The following is a 17,384-nucleotide window of genomic DNA, read 5'->3' on the forward strand; positions in this document are numbered from 1 at the left end:
CAGGGATCGAAGAAACTGGTAACGTAGCTCCCATTATCGATTGGTAGCGCAGGTAGGTCTCTTGGTTGAAAAAACCCCGAGACTGCGGGTAAACGACACAACACTAAAATTATAGGTCATTTCCTCGATTTTTAGTTCGTGCAGCCACCGCCTGGTGCCGTCGGTATGTGGAAAAAGTCCATTGTTTTCCAGGTATTCCGGGCATTGGGGTGAAGCCTTGCGCGAACAACAACGAGTCGGTTTGCGGGCACATGCCGCTCAAGTTGGGCACGGATGTGTTTGCGGCGTGCGACAACGCCACCGCGATCCCGGATATCGACGACGAGGACAACGACACCGTGTCGTCCGACCTCCAGGTGAAAGTGTACCGCAAAAGGATGGCCGAGCTGCGGGCGCTGCGGCAGTTCAAGGGCCGCATCGTGTGCGTGCGCTTTGGCGACGACACCGACGCCAAGTCTCCGAACCTCGAGTACACGCTGCATTTCTTCGTGTCCTCTATCTCCAACGACTTTCTGAAACTCAATCGACCGACGAATTTTTTTCTGCCCGGGACCGATTCCAACGACGCCGAGTTGTTGGGTAAGCATATTACACCGTACATTTCGGACTGAATATAGTAGGCAAACTATTGTATGCTTCTAAAATTATTAATTTTACGCGGTGAGGTCGGCCGAGAGGTGCGAACAATGCGAAGTTGTTGTTATTGTTGTTGTTTTCTACACCATTTAATATGACCGGACCATTTTGCGAATGGCAGAAAATGTTAATGATAATCTATGTACTATACAAGCTTTCTCGTGTGCCACAATCACTGCCAGATTGAGAAACGTACCTGGCATGGCTTCTTACGTTTACGATTCTTGCTTCTGATTGGTTCCTCGGCGGTCTAATCGGCTAAGGCCGCAATCTTATTGGCCGCGGGGCGATAATGAGATGCTCGGGGACTCGATCACCACGCCTCGCGTTCCTTGGGCTCTCCGTGAGTTGTTTCCCTATGCTCTCCGACGTGTATTGTCGAGGTGTACTGTGAATTCGAATTTTGTTTGCGTGGACCAGGCACTGGGTGCGGACTATCGGACTATGCGGCCAGAAATTCAGGGAGAGGAGGAGACCTGAGAGCGTGGAGACGTTAGAACTTCGAGCTTTGGTTGGAAGGATGAGAGGGTACACCTAAGGCTATAGCTGCCTTTGTCTCCACTGCACTCGTCGAAAGGGTTAGAACGCGGAAAACCTGCGTCCGGCATTCGGCTGTCGTATTCGATTTGAGGGTTTTACGTGCCGAACCAACAAAGGGCATCTGGCCAAAAAGTTCTAAAATTATCGAGGCCTGAGAACTTCCTCCTCTTCTTCCATGGAACGTCATCATCCATTAGGCTCCTGGCACCGTAATTATTATAGTAATCGCAATGACAGCAATAACATTGTTCCAATGCAATTTCTATTCGCATCCGATACATGTTTCTTCTTTTTTTTCTTTTCTTGTGCAGATAAGTTGCACGGCGTTCAAATAAGAATTAACAGGGCTCATCTGGAATTACAATACGAGCAGCACACCTGGAATCCCACCTGGAATTACACGGTGGGTCGTGTTTTTACCCATATAGTACCAAAAACAAGCCTTTTTTTTTTCGCGCTTTTTTTTTTTTTTTTGGTATTGATCAGTTGTCTAGGATTCCGTTTTTTCTAAGTTTATTTCTTGTGAAATTCGGAAGGTGTTTTCCGGAGTTTATTTTAGAGCGCAGCTCTTTGGGGCCCGTTCCCGGCTTGAGCGGCGTCGCCGTCGGCGTCGGCGTCGGCGTCGGCGTCGGCGTAACCAAGGTCATCCCAAGGTCACGTGACCCCCAAGGTCACGTGACCCCTCCAGGTCACGTGACCCCTCCCAAGGTCATCTCAAGGTCACGTGACCCCACGTGACCCCCTGAAGGTCACGTGACCCCTCGAGGTCACGTGACCCCTCCCAAGGTCATCTCAAGGTCACGTGACCCCTAGATGACCCCACGTGACCCTTTGAAGGTCACGTGACCACCGTCACGTGACCCCTCTGAGGTCACGTGACCCCCGAGGTCACGTGGTCTCCTCCCCAAGGTCACGTGACCCCTCCCAAGGTCATCTCAAGGTGACCCCCACGTGACCCCCAGGTCACGTGGGGGTCACCTTGAGGTCACGTGACTCCGAAGGTGACCCCCACGTGACCTCAGGGGTCACGTGACCCCCCCCCCGGAGCATATTAAAGAATGAGGGGAGGAGGAGAAGAAGGAGGAGGGGTCTACCCTCCCCTCAGTACCCTTCACTCCTCCTCCTCAAGAGCTGCGCTCCAATTCGGCGTTACAGGGATTTGTAAACGGCTTTCACTTTTTTCTCTGAAAATTCGGGGTTTATCGGAGTTTATTTTTGTTAGTTTTGCAATCCTCTGAACTTCGGAGATTGTTTTACTGTGTGCCTAATTTAAAAAAAAAAAATGAAGTGTGGGCACAATAAATTTTGCCATGAAGAAAGCTTGACGAGCTGAAAGGCAAACCTTTTTTCGTCAGTAGTTCGAAATTTAAAAGAAAACAGAAGTGGCTTCTCCCCATGACCACTGACCCTGTGTTCTTATAAAGTTTATTCTAAAATCAAATCGTCTTTTTTGCTTTTTGATTCGTCATTGTGACCTCGAAAGTTTGAGTTTTTGGAATAAATCCGAATTGACGCACATGTTACCGGCGATTGTTTTTCGGATTTTTTCGGGTTATCTGAAAAACAGAACCCTAGTTATATCGTATTATCTTGAGTCCTGTTTACGGTGAAATAAGATATAGGTGTCTGAATGGCGCTGACTTGCCCTGGAGCAAGTGTGGCGAAGGTTCGCTCGCATTTTTGGCAAACGCCACGAGATGGCGCAACATGGTTAGGGGCAGGGGGCCGTTGAGAGCCACTTGAGCAACCCTCCTTTTTCGCTCACGTTTACAAGGCTGCGCGGCGCGTGAATCCGCCTGTGCGAAGGCCCCTACACCAACACCTCGTAGACACCTCCAGGCCTGTGCGTCACGTGACCTGACGTCAGCGACGTCATGACTCCCCGTCCGACCACACCGTCGCTGCCGCGGCCGCGCCGGTACCGCTTCGATTTTTTCTGTCGTTCGCGGCAGAGCGAGTTCGTCGCCTTTCAAGCTTACGCGCACTGAGAAAGAAACAGTCTGAAAGTTTTTTTGTTTTTTTTTTAATAATCGGCAAAAAATAAAAGCACCGAAGAGAGGCGCTGCTACCTAGGTTTTGAAATCGCCCTTTATATCCGCGGAAATTAATCCCAGAAATGTGGTGGAAAGATTTCATTTTTCACACTCCAATAAACGTGAAGAACAGAAAGCAAAAAAGTACTCAAAAGTTGCACGCATAAACGCGGCCGGTATCAGTTGCGGACAATTGTAACAAAACCGTGCACCTCACTTAGCCGCGACAGTTTTTATTATTATTATTTCCTTGCCTTAGCGTTGGCTTTGAACGTGCCATTTCTCTGCTTGCAGTAATTACTCAGCATTATATTTATCGCACACCTAGTTGTCACGTTGAGAAACAGTTCAGGATCGCGTCCGTTTCGACATACCACCAGTTTTTCAAATTCCGGCAAAGTTTCACTTACCAGATGTCGAACTACATCCCTGTGATTTTGAAGTTGCAGAAACAGTGAGGCATTTGCCCCCTGCAGCAGTTTCGTAATGTATTACAATCGTTACAACAAATTCACTGTGACACTTCAGCCAGTCTCGATTTAGGTGTCCTGTCAGTTAGTGGACATCGGCATCACCTTCGGCGTCTTCGGGGTCGACGACAAGCTTCTCACGGCAGAAATTACACATCACTGTCTTTAAAACAGAATGTGCACAAAACCCTCCAACGTAAGCAAAAACAGGATCACGAGAACTCCACTCGTTCATGTCGGCAGGGTACACTGCAATGTTGAAGCGGGGATGATCCATGGCAATTGGTGAGCAAGGGTCGTCAATGCCCATCAGGTCTTCAGGGCTCATAACGGGGAGGGTATTTCGCAGCCAAACTCTATTTTGCAGCCAAACTCTACCTTCACTCTCATAAAGCTGACGGATGCTAGTATGGTAGTGTCCCCCTGCCATTCGCCGCTTCTGACCAAACCTGTTTTCCAGACCGTCTGTCTGTACTTTTCCAAGTAGTTGATATTTGAAGCCGAGTGCAAGAAGGCAGTTCCTTGTGAACACAAGCAAGGAATATGCTGAAAGCCTGAAAGCACAAAGTGTCTCCTTCGTGAGTGTGCCGTTATCATGTTTGTAAAACTCCCAAACATCAAGCCAAGTCACAAAAGCATTCAGAAACACTAGCTTGGGGTCGTCATTTATGCACGAAATTGGTTCTTCATAGACACCACGACGGTGATGTCCCTTCTGTGGTGTTTTGACATTGACTATCTTCCACCAATTAAAAATAATCCTGATGAAATATGTGGTTTCTTTAGCGCGCAAAAACGCTTGCAGATCACGATAAGCACCTAGGGCCTCGGCCAAAAAGGCATTAAAAACCTGCAAGGCAAGTTTGACATTTTGCCTCTCGAAGTTGCTTGGGTTAGGGCCTTTGACGACAGCCGATAGCTACTTCAAAAGCCGAGATGCTTCCAGTATGTGCAGCTCCCGAAGTTCTTTGAGAAATACCCACTGTATACAGTGAGGATGGACCGCGGCACTGCGCCTTCGTAGAATCTTCCACGTGTTTACAACGACAAGTCTCAACGCTTATACGGGGTCTTAAAAACTTCTCCGGCGAATGACGACGAACGAGTAGAAAACGTGTCTTCAGCACGCTGCCGCCAGCCCCTGCAACGCTAGCAAAACAGCAATTGGTCTACGAGCAAGATGGCCGTCCGGTGGCTTCACTCGCGCTGCAGCAACCAAGCGGGGGAAGCGCGATCCAGCAATTGTCATAGAGATCAGTGCCTAAACCGACACTGCCCTTGTTGGGAGATATGCGAAACACGAGCAAAATTTTGGCGCCTCTGCCGGCGTTGTTCAGACACTTCTTCTTCCAAGGTCTCGTTCATCTCATGTTACACGCTGACAACGTTTTGTCTACCATAAACACCAACGCCAGATATTTTTTTTTTTCTTCTTCTTTTGCGTGTATTTGTTTGTGTGTGTCCCCGTTGACGAGCATGTTCATTTGTGGCCGGTGTGGTGCCTGGGACGCGTCTTCGACTGGTGCGCTTTTCGTCCCTATCCTGCATATGCAACGAGAGTGATCTCTCAGCGGAAACAACTGACGTCACAGAAGCCGGAGTATCACGATAGACAGTCTGAGAGTTGCCAACTGCACGATCGAGGTCACGTGGTTTATAGGCAGTGTCTGCGAACACGAGCTGCGAGGAGGTGACGAAAGCGTTGATCGTCTGAAAACCTCTCCGCCTTTCCGTCTGCTTTCCTTTTCGCCACGCGAAAACGTAGCATATGTGCACTTGCGACCAGCTTCCGCAGGATGCGTCCGCCATTAAATTGCAAACGCTCCCCGTGGTTCGAGATGGACCCTCTATCTCTTCAATCTATGCTCTCTATTCCATGCTTTTGGACGTCGCGATCCTGGTGGTTGGTCGTGAAAACGCTGGCGAAAAAGGCAAGAGGGAGCGGCGTTTCGACTGGTGTCTGCTTTCGTTCCCATCGTCAAATTGGCTACAAAGGGACCTGCAGCAGAACAGGCGTCTTCCTGATCTACCTCGGCTGCCGGGCTACCGCCAGGGTCGCGACAGGCAACAGCATGACGCTTTTATGACGTCCTCAGGCAAAATTGTAGGGACCCCTTTTGAGTACACGCTGAACGCACCCGTCGGAGACGCACTTCAGGCACAATGGTGGCCAGTCGATGACACCTAGAAACGCGTGGCGGTCGCTGTGCCTCCGCGCAGACGTACCAGAGGCTCATGCCGATCCCCGAGTTCCCGACCGAGCCGCAGCATTACCGTCCCGGCGTCGTCGTGGCCGCGATCGCTCTCGTCTGGCTCTTCTTTCGGCACCTGGCAAACCTGACGCGGGAGACCAGCTCGGGACTCAAGGCGAGTGTTCCAAGTGTCCCGGGCGAGCGGGCCTTGGTTAAACGAGAAAAAAAGGCTGACGGGAGAGCTTCGCTCGTTTTAACATTCATGACAATATGGGTAATTTTTTAATTAAAGTCTATAATATGTTTAAGATAAGAGTCATTTATGCTACTAAACTATATGTGACGATGGTTGAACATATTTTAAGACAAAACCCCGAAACTGGAGAAAAACAAAGCACGTCTGCACAACACACAGTTTCAAAGACAGTTGACTTTATTTCTCAGAAGGTTGAGGTTTATACAGAATTCAAGTAGCCCCCACAAACCCCCCCCCCCCCCCAAAAAAAAAACAAGAAAAAAAAAACAACAGAGACCCAATATTTATAAATTCATAACTAAAATATGGACCTCGAACTGATAGTGACCCCGAAGAACTTCGGTACATGGGTGGAGTGCCGTGCAAGCGTCGCGTTCAATGAGAGACTCTGCACGCCACGCTGGCAGCGGTGCTGGCGCAAGGTATGCGGTGCTTTGCGGATTCACTAGTGATGACGTTTGTGAGAGGGGGCTGGCGCTGGTCTTGTCTTCTAGGGGGCATTGATCACATATGTTATATGGACCTTGGAACGCAAATTCGGGCTGCCGTTGGACACTGTTCCAGGAACTGCAATGCGTGATGGGACTGTCAGACGCCGTTTACTGGATCGGGCACTACCTCTCCTTCCTTGTCCTCATCCTCGCCGAGAGCTTGATCGTGCTGGTCTACATGGTCACCATCAAGCAGAGTGACCTCGGGGTGGTCTTTCTGGAAAACACGGCCGTGAGCCTTCTGCTGGCGGCCTTCCTCATCTACTGCCTTCTTCTTCCGCTGCTCATATTACTCCTGTCCTGCGTGTCCCCAAAAGGTTCGAACTCTTCAAGGACAATTCACACACTTGCGTTGAGTATGACTGAGTGCGAGGGTTGCTATGGCAGCAGCTGCGTCGGCTCCAACAAGACGGTGTAAAAGCCGTTTTTACACCATCTTTAGTAACCCTCGCACCCGGTCGGACTGAACGCAAGTGGGTAAACCAGGCTCCAGCCTTCACACTCTGCTTTACGCTCTTGGGCCAGCTGGTAGTTCTTGCTGTGCTCTTGGATAAGCGGTAGATACCCTCTTTTTTCTTCATTCACGTTTTTTTTTCGCCTCTAGAGTTGCGAAATGGGGAGTCATCCACTACAAGTCAATTAAAACATGCGTGTGAACACATGCACACTCATTTACATACGCACGCACGAACGCACGCGCGCACAGACGCGCACGTACATACACGTACGCACGCACGCACGCTGTTAAACAAAACGTACGCACGTGCGTACATGCACACACGCACGCACAATAACAAGAACATACACCGAGAAAACGAGGAGAAGGAGACGAGAGCTTCCGGGGATTACAGAACGCCGAGCTCTGATTCGAATAAATAGTGGGTAGACCTAAACCTAGCGGTCTTTGTCTTTACTGCACTTGTCAAACGCGTTCGAATACGAGAGCCAAACGCCGGAAGCCGGCTTTTCGCGTTACAACGCGTTCGACGAGCGCTGTGGCTATGGCAGTGGAGACAAAAGCTACCAGCTTTAGGTCTATCCACTCATCGTTCCAACGACAGCGGACGACAGCAGACGACAAAGGAAGCGGACGAGCTGACGACAAAGGGAGTGGACGAGCAGCTTGCATGCTTTCGTATTCACAACTCATAAGAAATGCTTAGGTGTACCTCAAGCTTTTATTATTCAGAGTCGCCTTCTCCGAGCGATCAAAAACAAGCCATCAGTGTGTGCTTGAATGAGCCACGAAAGGTGCGAAATAATTAACTGCCTTCGAACCTTTTTTTGTTTTCTTTTTGCCTCGTTTAACACGTCTACCTTGCACTCCTTTGCAGGAGTGTACGCCAGCTTGCTGGGGCTGGCCTTTTACCTGGTGCTGCCCTTCATAGAGTTGGACGCCATAAGTTGGATTCACGGTGGCGTGGGTGACTACATCTTCTTCGGTCGAAGAACCAAGCTCCTGTCCTGCATATTTCCGCAGCTCGGCATTTGTCTGGTCCTCCAAGTAATCAGTTTGGAGAACGATTACATAGGTACCTCTCTTTTATGCGACAGCCGCCACCATGGCGTTCCGTAGATTCCGGGCGTCTGCGATTCACTTACGCGTGTGTATGTGTGTGTAAGCGTTGAAATATATTTTAAAACCAAGAAAAAGGGGGGGGGGGGGGGAGGAAGACCGGAACAGTGTGGCCACTCCTTCTAATGGGGGCCTGCCAGTCCCGGTCTGAGCAGCAAAAGAAAAGGGAAAGAGAGAGAGAAAAGGAAGAAAGAGAAGAAGGTTCAAACAAGACACACACTGATCAAAAGATATTAAGTGGTATCTAGTCCAGCACTGTCAGGTCTGCCACCTCAATGGCAGAAGGTCATGTTACCCGTCACAGTCACAGGCCTTGCGCCAAGCCGGGCCCGCCGCACTGGAAACTGGAAGGGACACCAAGCATTAAAGATGGTCAGCCAAGCCGGTGTCTTCCAGGAATGTCAGGAGCAGCGCGAATGTTTTCGTAGCGATGCGCCTGGGACCTGGCGGGAAGAGCAGGTGCAAAAGGCTCTGCCTTGCTGCGCCTATTTGACGAAGTTCAAGGTGGAGTCTAGAACGCTGAGCGTCGAAGATTGGGCAGTCACAAAGGAGATGTTCTATATCTTCGGGAACTTGGCATGTCTGACAGTGTGGGTTGTCCACGCGTTTGATGCGGTAAAGCCAAGAAGCCGTAAAAGCTGAACGTGTTCTGAGTCGGTGAAGAAGGGCTGCTTCTGGGCGGCCGAGTTGGGTGGGGACCGGTGATCGTGGGGTTCCTTCAGCTACGCCTAGGTCCGGGTGTCTTTTTTGCGTCTCGCGTGCAATGAGAAGCTGGCCTCGTTGATCTTCGGCACGTGGAGAGTGCTGTTGGTGAGTTCATGTGCCTTAGCTGCGATTCGGTCGGCCCTTTCGTTGCCGTCGATCCCACAGTGAGATGGCAACCACTAGAATGCTATAGTCCAGCCTTTCTTTTCTAAGGATTCGACTTTGAAAGCGATGATGTGGGCAATCGGAGGTGCGTCTTCCAGATGGCTGAGGATTTGTAGTGCCGCTCTGGAATCTGTGAGCAAAGCCGCCTTCTCTGGGCTCTGAATGTCGTGGAGGGTATCGAGAGCAAGTTCTAGTGCTTTTAATTCGGCGATGGTGGATGATGTGTGAAAGTTGAGGCTACCGGACTTGATAATGGCGAGTTCAGGGATAACTACAGCAGCATTTGAGGATTTCTTTTGATGACAGACTGAGCCATCGGTGAAAACTTTTATCCAACCGTCGAAAAAGCTGTGGACGTGTTCTTCCGCAAGATTACGGGAAACCACATCCGAGACCAACTTTTTGCTGCGTAATTGGGGAATTTCTTCCGATATATTCAGATACACAGTTGTATGAGGGGATGGTGGAGGAGGGTCGTCATCCAATGTACCGACCGACTCCTTAAACTCTGCGTAGACTTTTCCTAGGCGGGAATTGGGATGTCTATCGAAGCGTTGCAAGAGGTTGGAAGTAGACCTTGTGAGGGTCTGCCGGGCGAGATGTCGTTGTGCCTGACGGAACGCTAGATTGACTATTGTGTTTTGTCTAGCTTCGACCAAAGTAGGGACGTTCGGCGCGGACGGGGGAAGACCGAGGCAGATTCTGAGGGCTTTCCTTTGAATGATCTCCATCTTCGTGAGCTGAGCGTTCCGTACGAGTACAAGTGGGAGCGCATAGAGCAACCTGGATTGTATCAGTCCCCTATACATTTGCAGAGTCATAGATTGCGAGGTTCCCCACGTTTGTCCTCGGATCCTGCGAAGTACGTTGAGGTGCAGGGCGCACCGAGATATTGTTTGTTTCACGGCTGGACGCCAGGAAAGGCAGTCATCAATAACCAGTCCTAGGTACATAGGGTTGCGCATCCGTGTTATGGGAGTACCGTTTACAGAGTCCGTGAAAGAGCTGGCCTTAAAGCCACGTGGATGGCGAGCAAGTACCGCGGTTTTAGATGGCGAGATAGTTAAACCCAGTCGAGTAATTTCCTTCGAAATACCGTCAAGAGTCAGCTGTAAACGACGTTGCATTTTAGCATGCATGGCTGTTGGTGACGTGGCCCAAAGGGCCACATCATCCGCGTATATTTGAATTTTAAAGATCGGTCACCACGGGCAAGAGTTCGGGGAAGAGCGGCCATTGCAACGTTAAAGAGTAGCGGGCTTAGTACGCTTCCTTGAGGAACTCCTTGAGTTATGTGTCTGATCGTGCTGCGATCGTTTCCGATGCGAACTTTCATAGTCCGGCCAGTGAGGAAGGCCTTGATAAATGCCAAAGTACGTCCCGTGACGCCAAGGACTTGAAGCTGGTTAATGACAGTAGCGTGAGGAATCGCATCAAATGCTTTGCTAATATCAAGGAAAATGACGGCGTATCCGTGATTAGCTTGCTTGGCTTCCTCCAACGCTGAGACGAGATCCCCAATAGCATCTGCCGTGCAACGTCGACGGCGGAAACCAGAGACTTGTTCAGGAATCGGGCCAACTGTTTCTAGTGCCCAGTCTAGTCTTCTAAGTATCATGCGTTCGAGAACTTTTCCAAGGCAGGAGGTGAGTGAAATCGGTCGGTATGATGACAAATCTTCTACCGGTTTGCCTGGTTTGTGGATTGGTATGACTTCGGAGTTGAGCCACGCATCCGGCAGTGCCGCCGTGCTCCAGACTGAGTTTAGCTCGTCCAGTAGTTTAGGCACCATGATGGGGTCTATGTTGTTTAAAGCCTGGTACGTTATCCCGTCCGGCCCTGGAGTGCTTCTACGACGGGTGGATCTCCTAAGTGCGTGCTGAAGTTCTTTAAGCGTGAAGTCGGAGTCTATGTTGGGCAGTTGATAAAGGGGGGTCACTGATGAGCTAATTTGAAAGTCTGAAGGCGGAGAGATTGGACGGGAGAATTGATCGGCCAAAAGCTCGGCAGTTCGTGCTAATGTAATATTTTGCGATATAGCAAACGCCGAGATCTGAAGCCGAGGAACTACCTCTGATGCGAGAGCACGTGCCATCTTCCAAGCCTGTCTTGCGCCACCGGGAACACCAAGAGATTCACATTTTTGTCACCACTTTTTCGTTAAAATCGGTTAGTATGGCGGCGGAACGCTGCGTCGATTCTCCTATAGCGTTGAATATCCTCCATTCTTCTTGTACGTAGCGAACGATTTTGGGCTTGCCGTCGGCGGGCCCTCAGCTTGAGGCAGGGGAGGTCAGGATTCGGGCGGGAGACCGGGACTGGACCTGCCTCGTGGCGTCGTATAGGGCTTGTGAAATAGCCGTTGTGAGATCGACGTTTCCTTCTGAGAGAAGGTCTTGGAGGTTCAAGCGATATTGGTCCCAATTGACGACTCTCAATGTCCTATGTGTAGCGCTTGTAGAGCTTGGAGAGGAGATAATGATCGGGATATGATCACTACCCCAGCTGTCATGTTGAGGTTGCCATCGTGCGCTGAGTTGTGGTGTAGCGAAGCTGAGGTCCAGGACACTGTTGGAGACCCCCGGTCTGACAAATGTTGCGGTTCCATCATTCAGTGGAACAAGCCCTAGCGTGTCCACTGTGGCCTCAAGAGCAGATCCGCGCGTCGTTGTGTGCTTATCTCCCCAGGTGTGATTATGGGCGTTAAAGTCTCCCAGAAATAGAACGTTTTCTGCGCAGCGCGGCATAATCTTCGTCATAATCGTAGAGTCCCATTTGGTTCCCGGGCGGACGTACGCAGAAACTATAGTGGTGTCGCGGTCCCCTTTACGTATCGTTACAGCGGTGAACTCAGCGGCATCGTCACAAAAGTCTGTCAAATCTATTTGATGCACGAGGACACAGCGCACCCGTAACTAACACTAGGACAACGTTCACAGTCACACCAAAAGAAAGGGACACTTACACAGCGCTGTGTAAGTGTCCCTTTCTTTTGGTGTGACTGTGAACGTTGTCCTAGTGTTAGTTACGGGTGCGCTGTGTCCTCGTGCGTCATGAACTACCAACTCGCCCGAACTTCTGTTTTAACAAACTATTTGATGCTGATCCAGTTCTCTTCGGACAAGTATCGTGGCTTTCGGCACTTCGTTCTTCGTGTTTTCAGTAACTGGCAGTAGGCCCTGATAAACGACGTATGGAGAAAGTCTGAATTTGCCGTATTTTATACGAGTTTCTTGAAGGGCTAGGACGTCGTATCCGTTGGTCTTTAAATGTAGGCGTAGATCTGAGAGGCGTTGTTGTATGCCGTTAGTATTCCATTGAAGCACTGTTGGACATGCAATATTTCGGGTGCGTCTCTTTGGGTGGATGTTGGGATGTAGCATTATGCTACATTCAGCAGTGGGAACGCTGCCTGAATGAAACCGCATAGGATGTGTGCCCACGAGGCATCAATGCCATTTTGATAAGCGCACGCCATTTCTGCTGCTATTCTGAATAGTTTTATCCAATTCGCCGTAGGTTTCTCCGGAGCATCTCGGGGTAATCTTTTTGAAGAGTCGGCCGTCGATGTTTGTTCAATATTATTGACTCCCATTGAGTGTTCAGATTTTTTGATAGATGCTCCGTTGCATGTCGACTTTTCAGTGCCCGTCTGAATGGTGACATCAGATTTTGGCTTATTAGACGTTGTTGCAGAGTTGTTATTAGGTGGTCTTTCGATATTTTTTTGAGGATGGGTCTTGAGTGCTGCGGCATAGCTTAACCCCTTACCGTCAAGAGCTGGGGCTTGCCTGTCCTGCACTGGGGTCTCTCCACTTTTCTTGGAGGTGCTGTTGGCCACCACATTGTCAATGGGTTCTGTTATGGCTCCCGATGCCTGCTTTACAATAATTCTGGCAGAGCGGTAGTCGACGGCGTTTCTCTTGGCGTACGTGACGACATTTTGCTCTTCTCTCCATTTTGAACACGCTGGAGATGTAGCTTCATGTGCTTCCCCACAGTTGACGCACTTGATCACTGTGGATTTACATTTGGTGTTGCTCGTGGTGTTAGTTATAGGATGCGGCTCTGCACAACGAGAGCATGCGGAAGAACGTGTGCATGAGACTGCAAAGTGTCCAAAACCACCACGGTTGCGACACTGGATTGGACGGGGCTTGAATTCCGTCACTTGGTGTCGTACTCGTCCTAGCAGCACGAAACTTGGCAAAGGTGAGCTGTTGAATGTCAGCTTTACGACACCTGTCACCCCTAGACGACGTACTCTGGCTATGCGGCCATCAGATCGCAGGTTTTCTAGAATTTCAGGATCTGACAGTTCAGCATCGACATTTTTTATGACACCAATCGATGTGGGGCCCTCGAGGGATTGGTAGGCCCTGACAGGGACACCACAAAGTTCAGGACATTTCTGTAGCGTCCTTGTTGTTTTTCCGTTGCGTACATCAACGGCGACGACGTTGAGGCGCTCGTTGGGGCAGATCTGAAGGATGCACTCTGGACAGAGCTTCTCTAGGGCGTTGGAAAGCCTCAAGCTGCTTAAAGTTGCTAGTTTTTGGTCTGGCTTCGTAGCGGCAAAGATTACTGTGAGTCCTTCACTGACGTTCGGCTGTTTGCGAACTGTTCCCGAACTCGAAGCAGAGTCGGACAGTGTTTTGTGTGAGCGCTTACGTGATCGTGCCTTGTTCCACTCTTCGTTGTTGGTGTTGCTTTCATCCATAATTTCGACCCCGGCCTCGGACGAGTTCGCTACCGACTCGGACGTCCAGAATTTTGACGCGGTGTCATGAGCATCGTGAGTTAAGTCGTTCGGCATGCAGTGTTGTCCAGGGGTGATATGGTCTGTCAATACCGGGTTTGTGACGTTGGTGGCGGCGCTTTCAGTGCTCTGCTGTGGAAGTTTGAACGTGGAGCCGGTCATCATGATTGGAGTCTAGAAAAGACCACCCTTACGAGTGGCTTCTCACTGGCGACTGCTCGGACGTCGCCGGTAGTTCTGAAGCTTCTTATGGTTGGTCTTTGAAGGTCACAGCTGGCTATAGGCTACCGAAAAGGCTGTCGAATTGACGGAACGATAATTTTACGTCCTCAATCTCAGGCACTTCTTCTTCTTCTCCTGGAACCTCACTTACGCAAGCGCACTCATATGACAGACAAGCAAAGACGAGTTAGCAACAGAGTGATCGAGAGAAAACATGTATTTGTTTTTACCGAGGGACCGCCTACGTCCTGACCGAGTTATCCGGAGGCAGGATGGGTAGGGTTAAGTGACTATGAGGGTTTCGATAGGGGACGACGTCAACACTAGATGAGGTGATGGGTCCCAGATCTTCCTTTGCGTAAGAAGATCTGAGACCCACTCGTGGATTCTTCGCATATGTAGATCTCGGACTCGCCGGTGAATTATATGTAATCCACCAGCGAGTTAAGAATGACTTTCTAGTGTTCTAGTGAGTCCTTTAATTTCTCCCACAAGTTAGCAACAACAACAAGAAAAAAAGCTTTATAAGATAAACTAGTTTTATATCTGAGAAGAAAAACCATTTGAATCATATTCATTAGGCCTCCAGGATCACGGGTATTTAATTTAGTGTTCTCCAGATCCATGCGTCAAGTAGGGACTTCCCAGCCGCGGATGCAGCTAGAAAGTATTTATAACAGAAATATCAGTAAAATAAGCATGGCATATCCGCACCACTGTTCCCTCTCTCAAACGTTGAGCATCACTGCTCGCTTATGTCGGTTATTTCGTCAGTGAGTTCACGTGATGAAGTTGACGCCACGACCGTTTTGAATAGTTTATTTTAATTGTTAATTATATAAATGCCTATTTGTAACACCGAGAACCCCTAATCCTAGTAACAATAAAAATTGTATGTCTCTGGTATTTTCCAAACGTAGTTTGTAGAGCAATTCGAAAGTGCTGGAATATTGATGTGATTATTAGAGATCAGGGATGGGCAAAATACTTGCGAAAATGTGTCGAAACACAGATACAAAATACTTCAATAGAAATGTATTTAACAACATATCCAATTACGTTTAAAGAAAACTATATAAATACAAGATACAAGTACAACGAGGGGTATTTCATCCCCTTCAAATACTTTGACCAATACATTTTGTTCCCATAGTTTGACATCGGAGACTTAAATTAAACCCCGAATAAAAATACCGTTTCTAAATAAAGGGTGTCAATAAGTACCAATAATCCAGTGCTTGATCATCTGGGTAGGTGATCAAGCACTGCTACAGCAAGACCTCAACATGATTTCACTTTGGTGCATCACATGGCAACTGCGGTTGAACACTTACAAAACAATATTTATAACCATTGCCAGTCAGCCTTCTTCCACGGAAAGGACATAGAAAAAGTTCGAACATACAAGTATTTAGGAGTAATTTTTTCAGAGGACCTCACCTGGAACGATCACATCAGTAACACCGTTTCAAGTGCATGTAAACCACTCACATACATCAAACGCAACCTTTTCAGCTCATCTCGGACAGGCAAACTAACCGCCTACAAAGCATTTGTGCGATCCAAACTCGAATACGCCAACGTCATCTGGTGGCCTCATCAAGCATACCTTCTTAACAAGCTCGAATCTGTTCAAAACAAGGCATCACGCTACATCATGCATAACTATTCACGAACCTTAAGTGTCACTATTATTAAAACCAACTTGGAGTTGAAACCTCTAACCGTTAGAACCAAACTAGCCCGTCTTGCTTTCCCTCATGGCATGTACTACTCATCATCGGAATTTCGTAGCCTCGACTCCAAGATCGATCTTACATTTCAAAGCGCTGCGATCATCCACTAAAAATTCAGCCTCTCTTCTCCAGAACTAACAAATTTCAAAATTCCTCCCTTTTCCTTGCTATTGCCGCCTGGAATTCCTTACCCGTTCACATCGTCCATGAAACTAAAACTGATAAATTTCGCGATATTTGTAATTCTCAATTGTAAAGTGTGATCAATGAATGTTTTTTGTGTGTTTTGCTGTTTACCTTTTAATATTGTACATTGAATGTTGTATTTATCCCCCCCCCCCCCCCCTCATGTAATGTATCACAATTGGGATACCTTTGAGGGAAATAAACCTGATCTAAACTGATCTGATCTTAAAAGAAAGTGTTACAGCTTTAAAAGTAAGGGTCATTCGGCACATGATAAGCGGTTACAACAATTACTTTTCAGGAAGTTTTATAGTTTTTCTAACACTCTCATCGCAAAGAAGAGTCCCCAAAATCGTGTTTAATTGCGAAGAACAGTGTACAAAATTGTATTTTGGCAGGATTTGAAATAGCCATTGTTTGGAATTCAAATACAATAACAAGATATACACACCCCACTACGTAATTAAATACAAAATACTCAAATTATTTTAAAATACGTATTTAAATATTTGTATTTGAATTGAATAGTTAAGGTCATTAAGAAATTACGTTAAAAATTAAAAAGGGCTGTTTTTCCTTCGGGATGGAGTGCTTCTGGGAATATCGACGAAGCAAAAAAATCTATACTCAACATGTAGAAAAGTACAAGTATCTCGGAATTTACTTTTGATATAATTTAAACTGGAAGGATCACGTAGAGATCACTGTAGCCAAAGCTTGTAAACTATATTTTATACGTTGGAACTTTTAGAAACACAACCCGCAATGTGAAATCTTTTTTTTTTTTTCATGAGTCAGATTTTTGAGTACACCTGTGTTACTGAGTCAAAGTTACCTCGCATATAAATTAGAGCAAAATCAAAATCGAGCGCTAAGATTTGTGATAAGCGACTGCAGCCCCTGTACACCGAAATTAAACAAAGTTTATGTTAGAACCTTCTTGAGAAAGGAAAGTGTTTACGATTGATATGTTTCTTCTTCTTCACTATGTAGCATTATGGGCATACGGATATCGAAGGAAATCTCTGCATCCTGCAACCACATCATCTGTCTTCATCATTGTAAAAAAAAGTTGAAGAATATACCCTTATATACGTTTTTTGTGTGTGTGTTTTGTTCTAACTGTTTGGAATTCTAATGTATTGAAAGGAGAAGGTGTTTATGATGCCGGTGCTTATCGTTTTTACGCTATATTAGTAATTCCTGGTATTGTGACCGATGTTTTTTTTTTGCTTGTTTACGTGTACGTGTATAAGCACCTGCAGTGTCACCTCACGATCGTCATGCTGATGACGTCACCTGAACACCGTGACGTCATCAGCATGAGTCACCATCAAGACTACGTCTACATCCCACGGACACGAAAGCGCTAAGAGCTGGCACTATAAATGGTATGCATTTATAGAAGATGGAATGA

The 17,384-nt window shown here is 47.9% G+C and overlaps 2 protein-coding genes across 2 annotated transcripts in view; one reads left to right on the forward strand and one right to left on the reverse strand.

Moving 5' to 3' along the window:
• The first annotated feature begins 251 nt into the window (after positions 1 to 251).
• Positions 252 to 17,384, forward strand: part of LOC8031407 (ATP-binding cassette sub-family A member 13-like) — a 74,007-nt gene continuing 56,874 nt past the window's right edge. Inside the window, exons 1-5 of the mRNA XM_040216187.1 lie at positions 252 to 579; positions 1,488 to 1,579; positions 5,900 to 6,046; positions 6,692 to 6,935; positions 7,953 to 8,150. Of these exons, the coding sequence (XP_040072121.1) occupies positions 252 to 579; positions 1,488 to 1,579; positions 5,900 to 6,046; positions 6,692 to 6,935; positions 7,953 to 8,150 (1,009 nt within the window). The remainder of the gene's footprint in view (positions 580 to 1,487; positions 1,580 to 5,899; positions 6,047 to 6,691; positions 6,936 to 7,952; positions 8,151 to 17,384) is intronic.
• On the reverse strand, positions 12,447 to 13,784 carry LOC115310661. The gene has a single exon (XM_040216190.1). It carries the CDS (start codon positions 13,782 to 13,784, stop codon positions 12,447 to 12,449), a length of 1,338 nt encoding a protein of 445 aa, XP_040072124.1.

This window comes from Ixodes scapularis, unplaced genomic scaffold (assembly GCF_016920785.2).
Source record: "Ixodes scapularis isolate PalLabHiFi unplaced genomic scaffold, ASM1692078v2 PGA_scaffold3__209_contigs__length_174095766, whole genome shotgun sequence".
Classification (NCBI taxonomy): Eukaryota; Metazoa; Arthropoda; class Arachnida; order Ixodida; family Ixodidae; genus Ixodes; species Ixodes scapularis.

Excerpts from the sequence above, each read along its gene's own strand:
- LOC115310661 (XM_040216190.1), bottom strand. The coding sequence starts at position 13,784 with ATGGATGAAAGCAACACCAACAACGAAGAGTGGAACAAGGCACGATCA.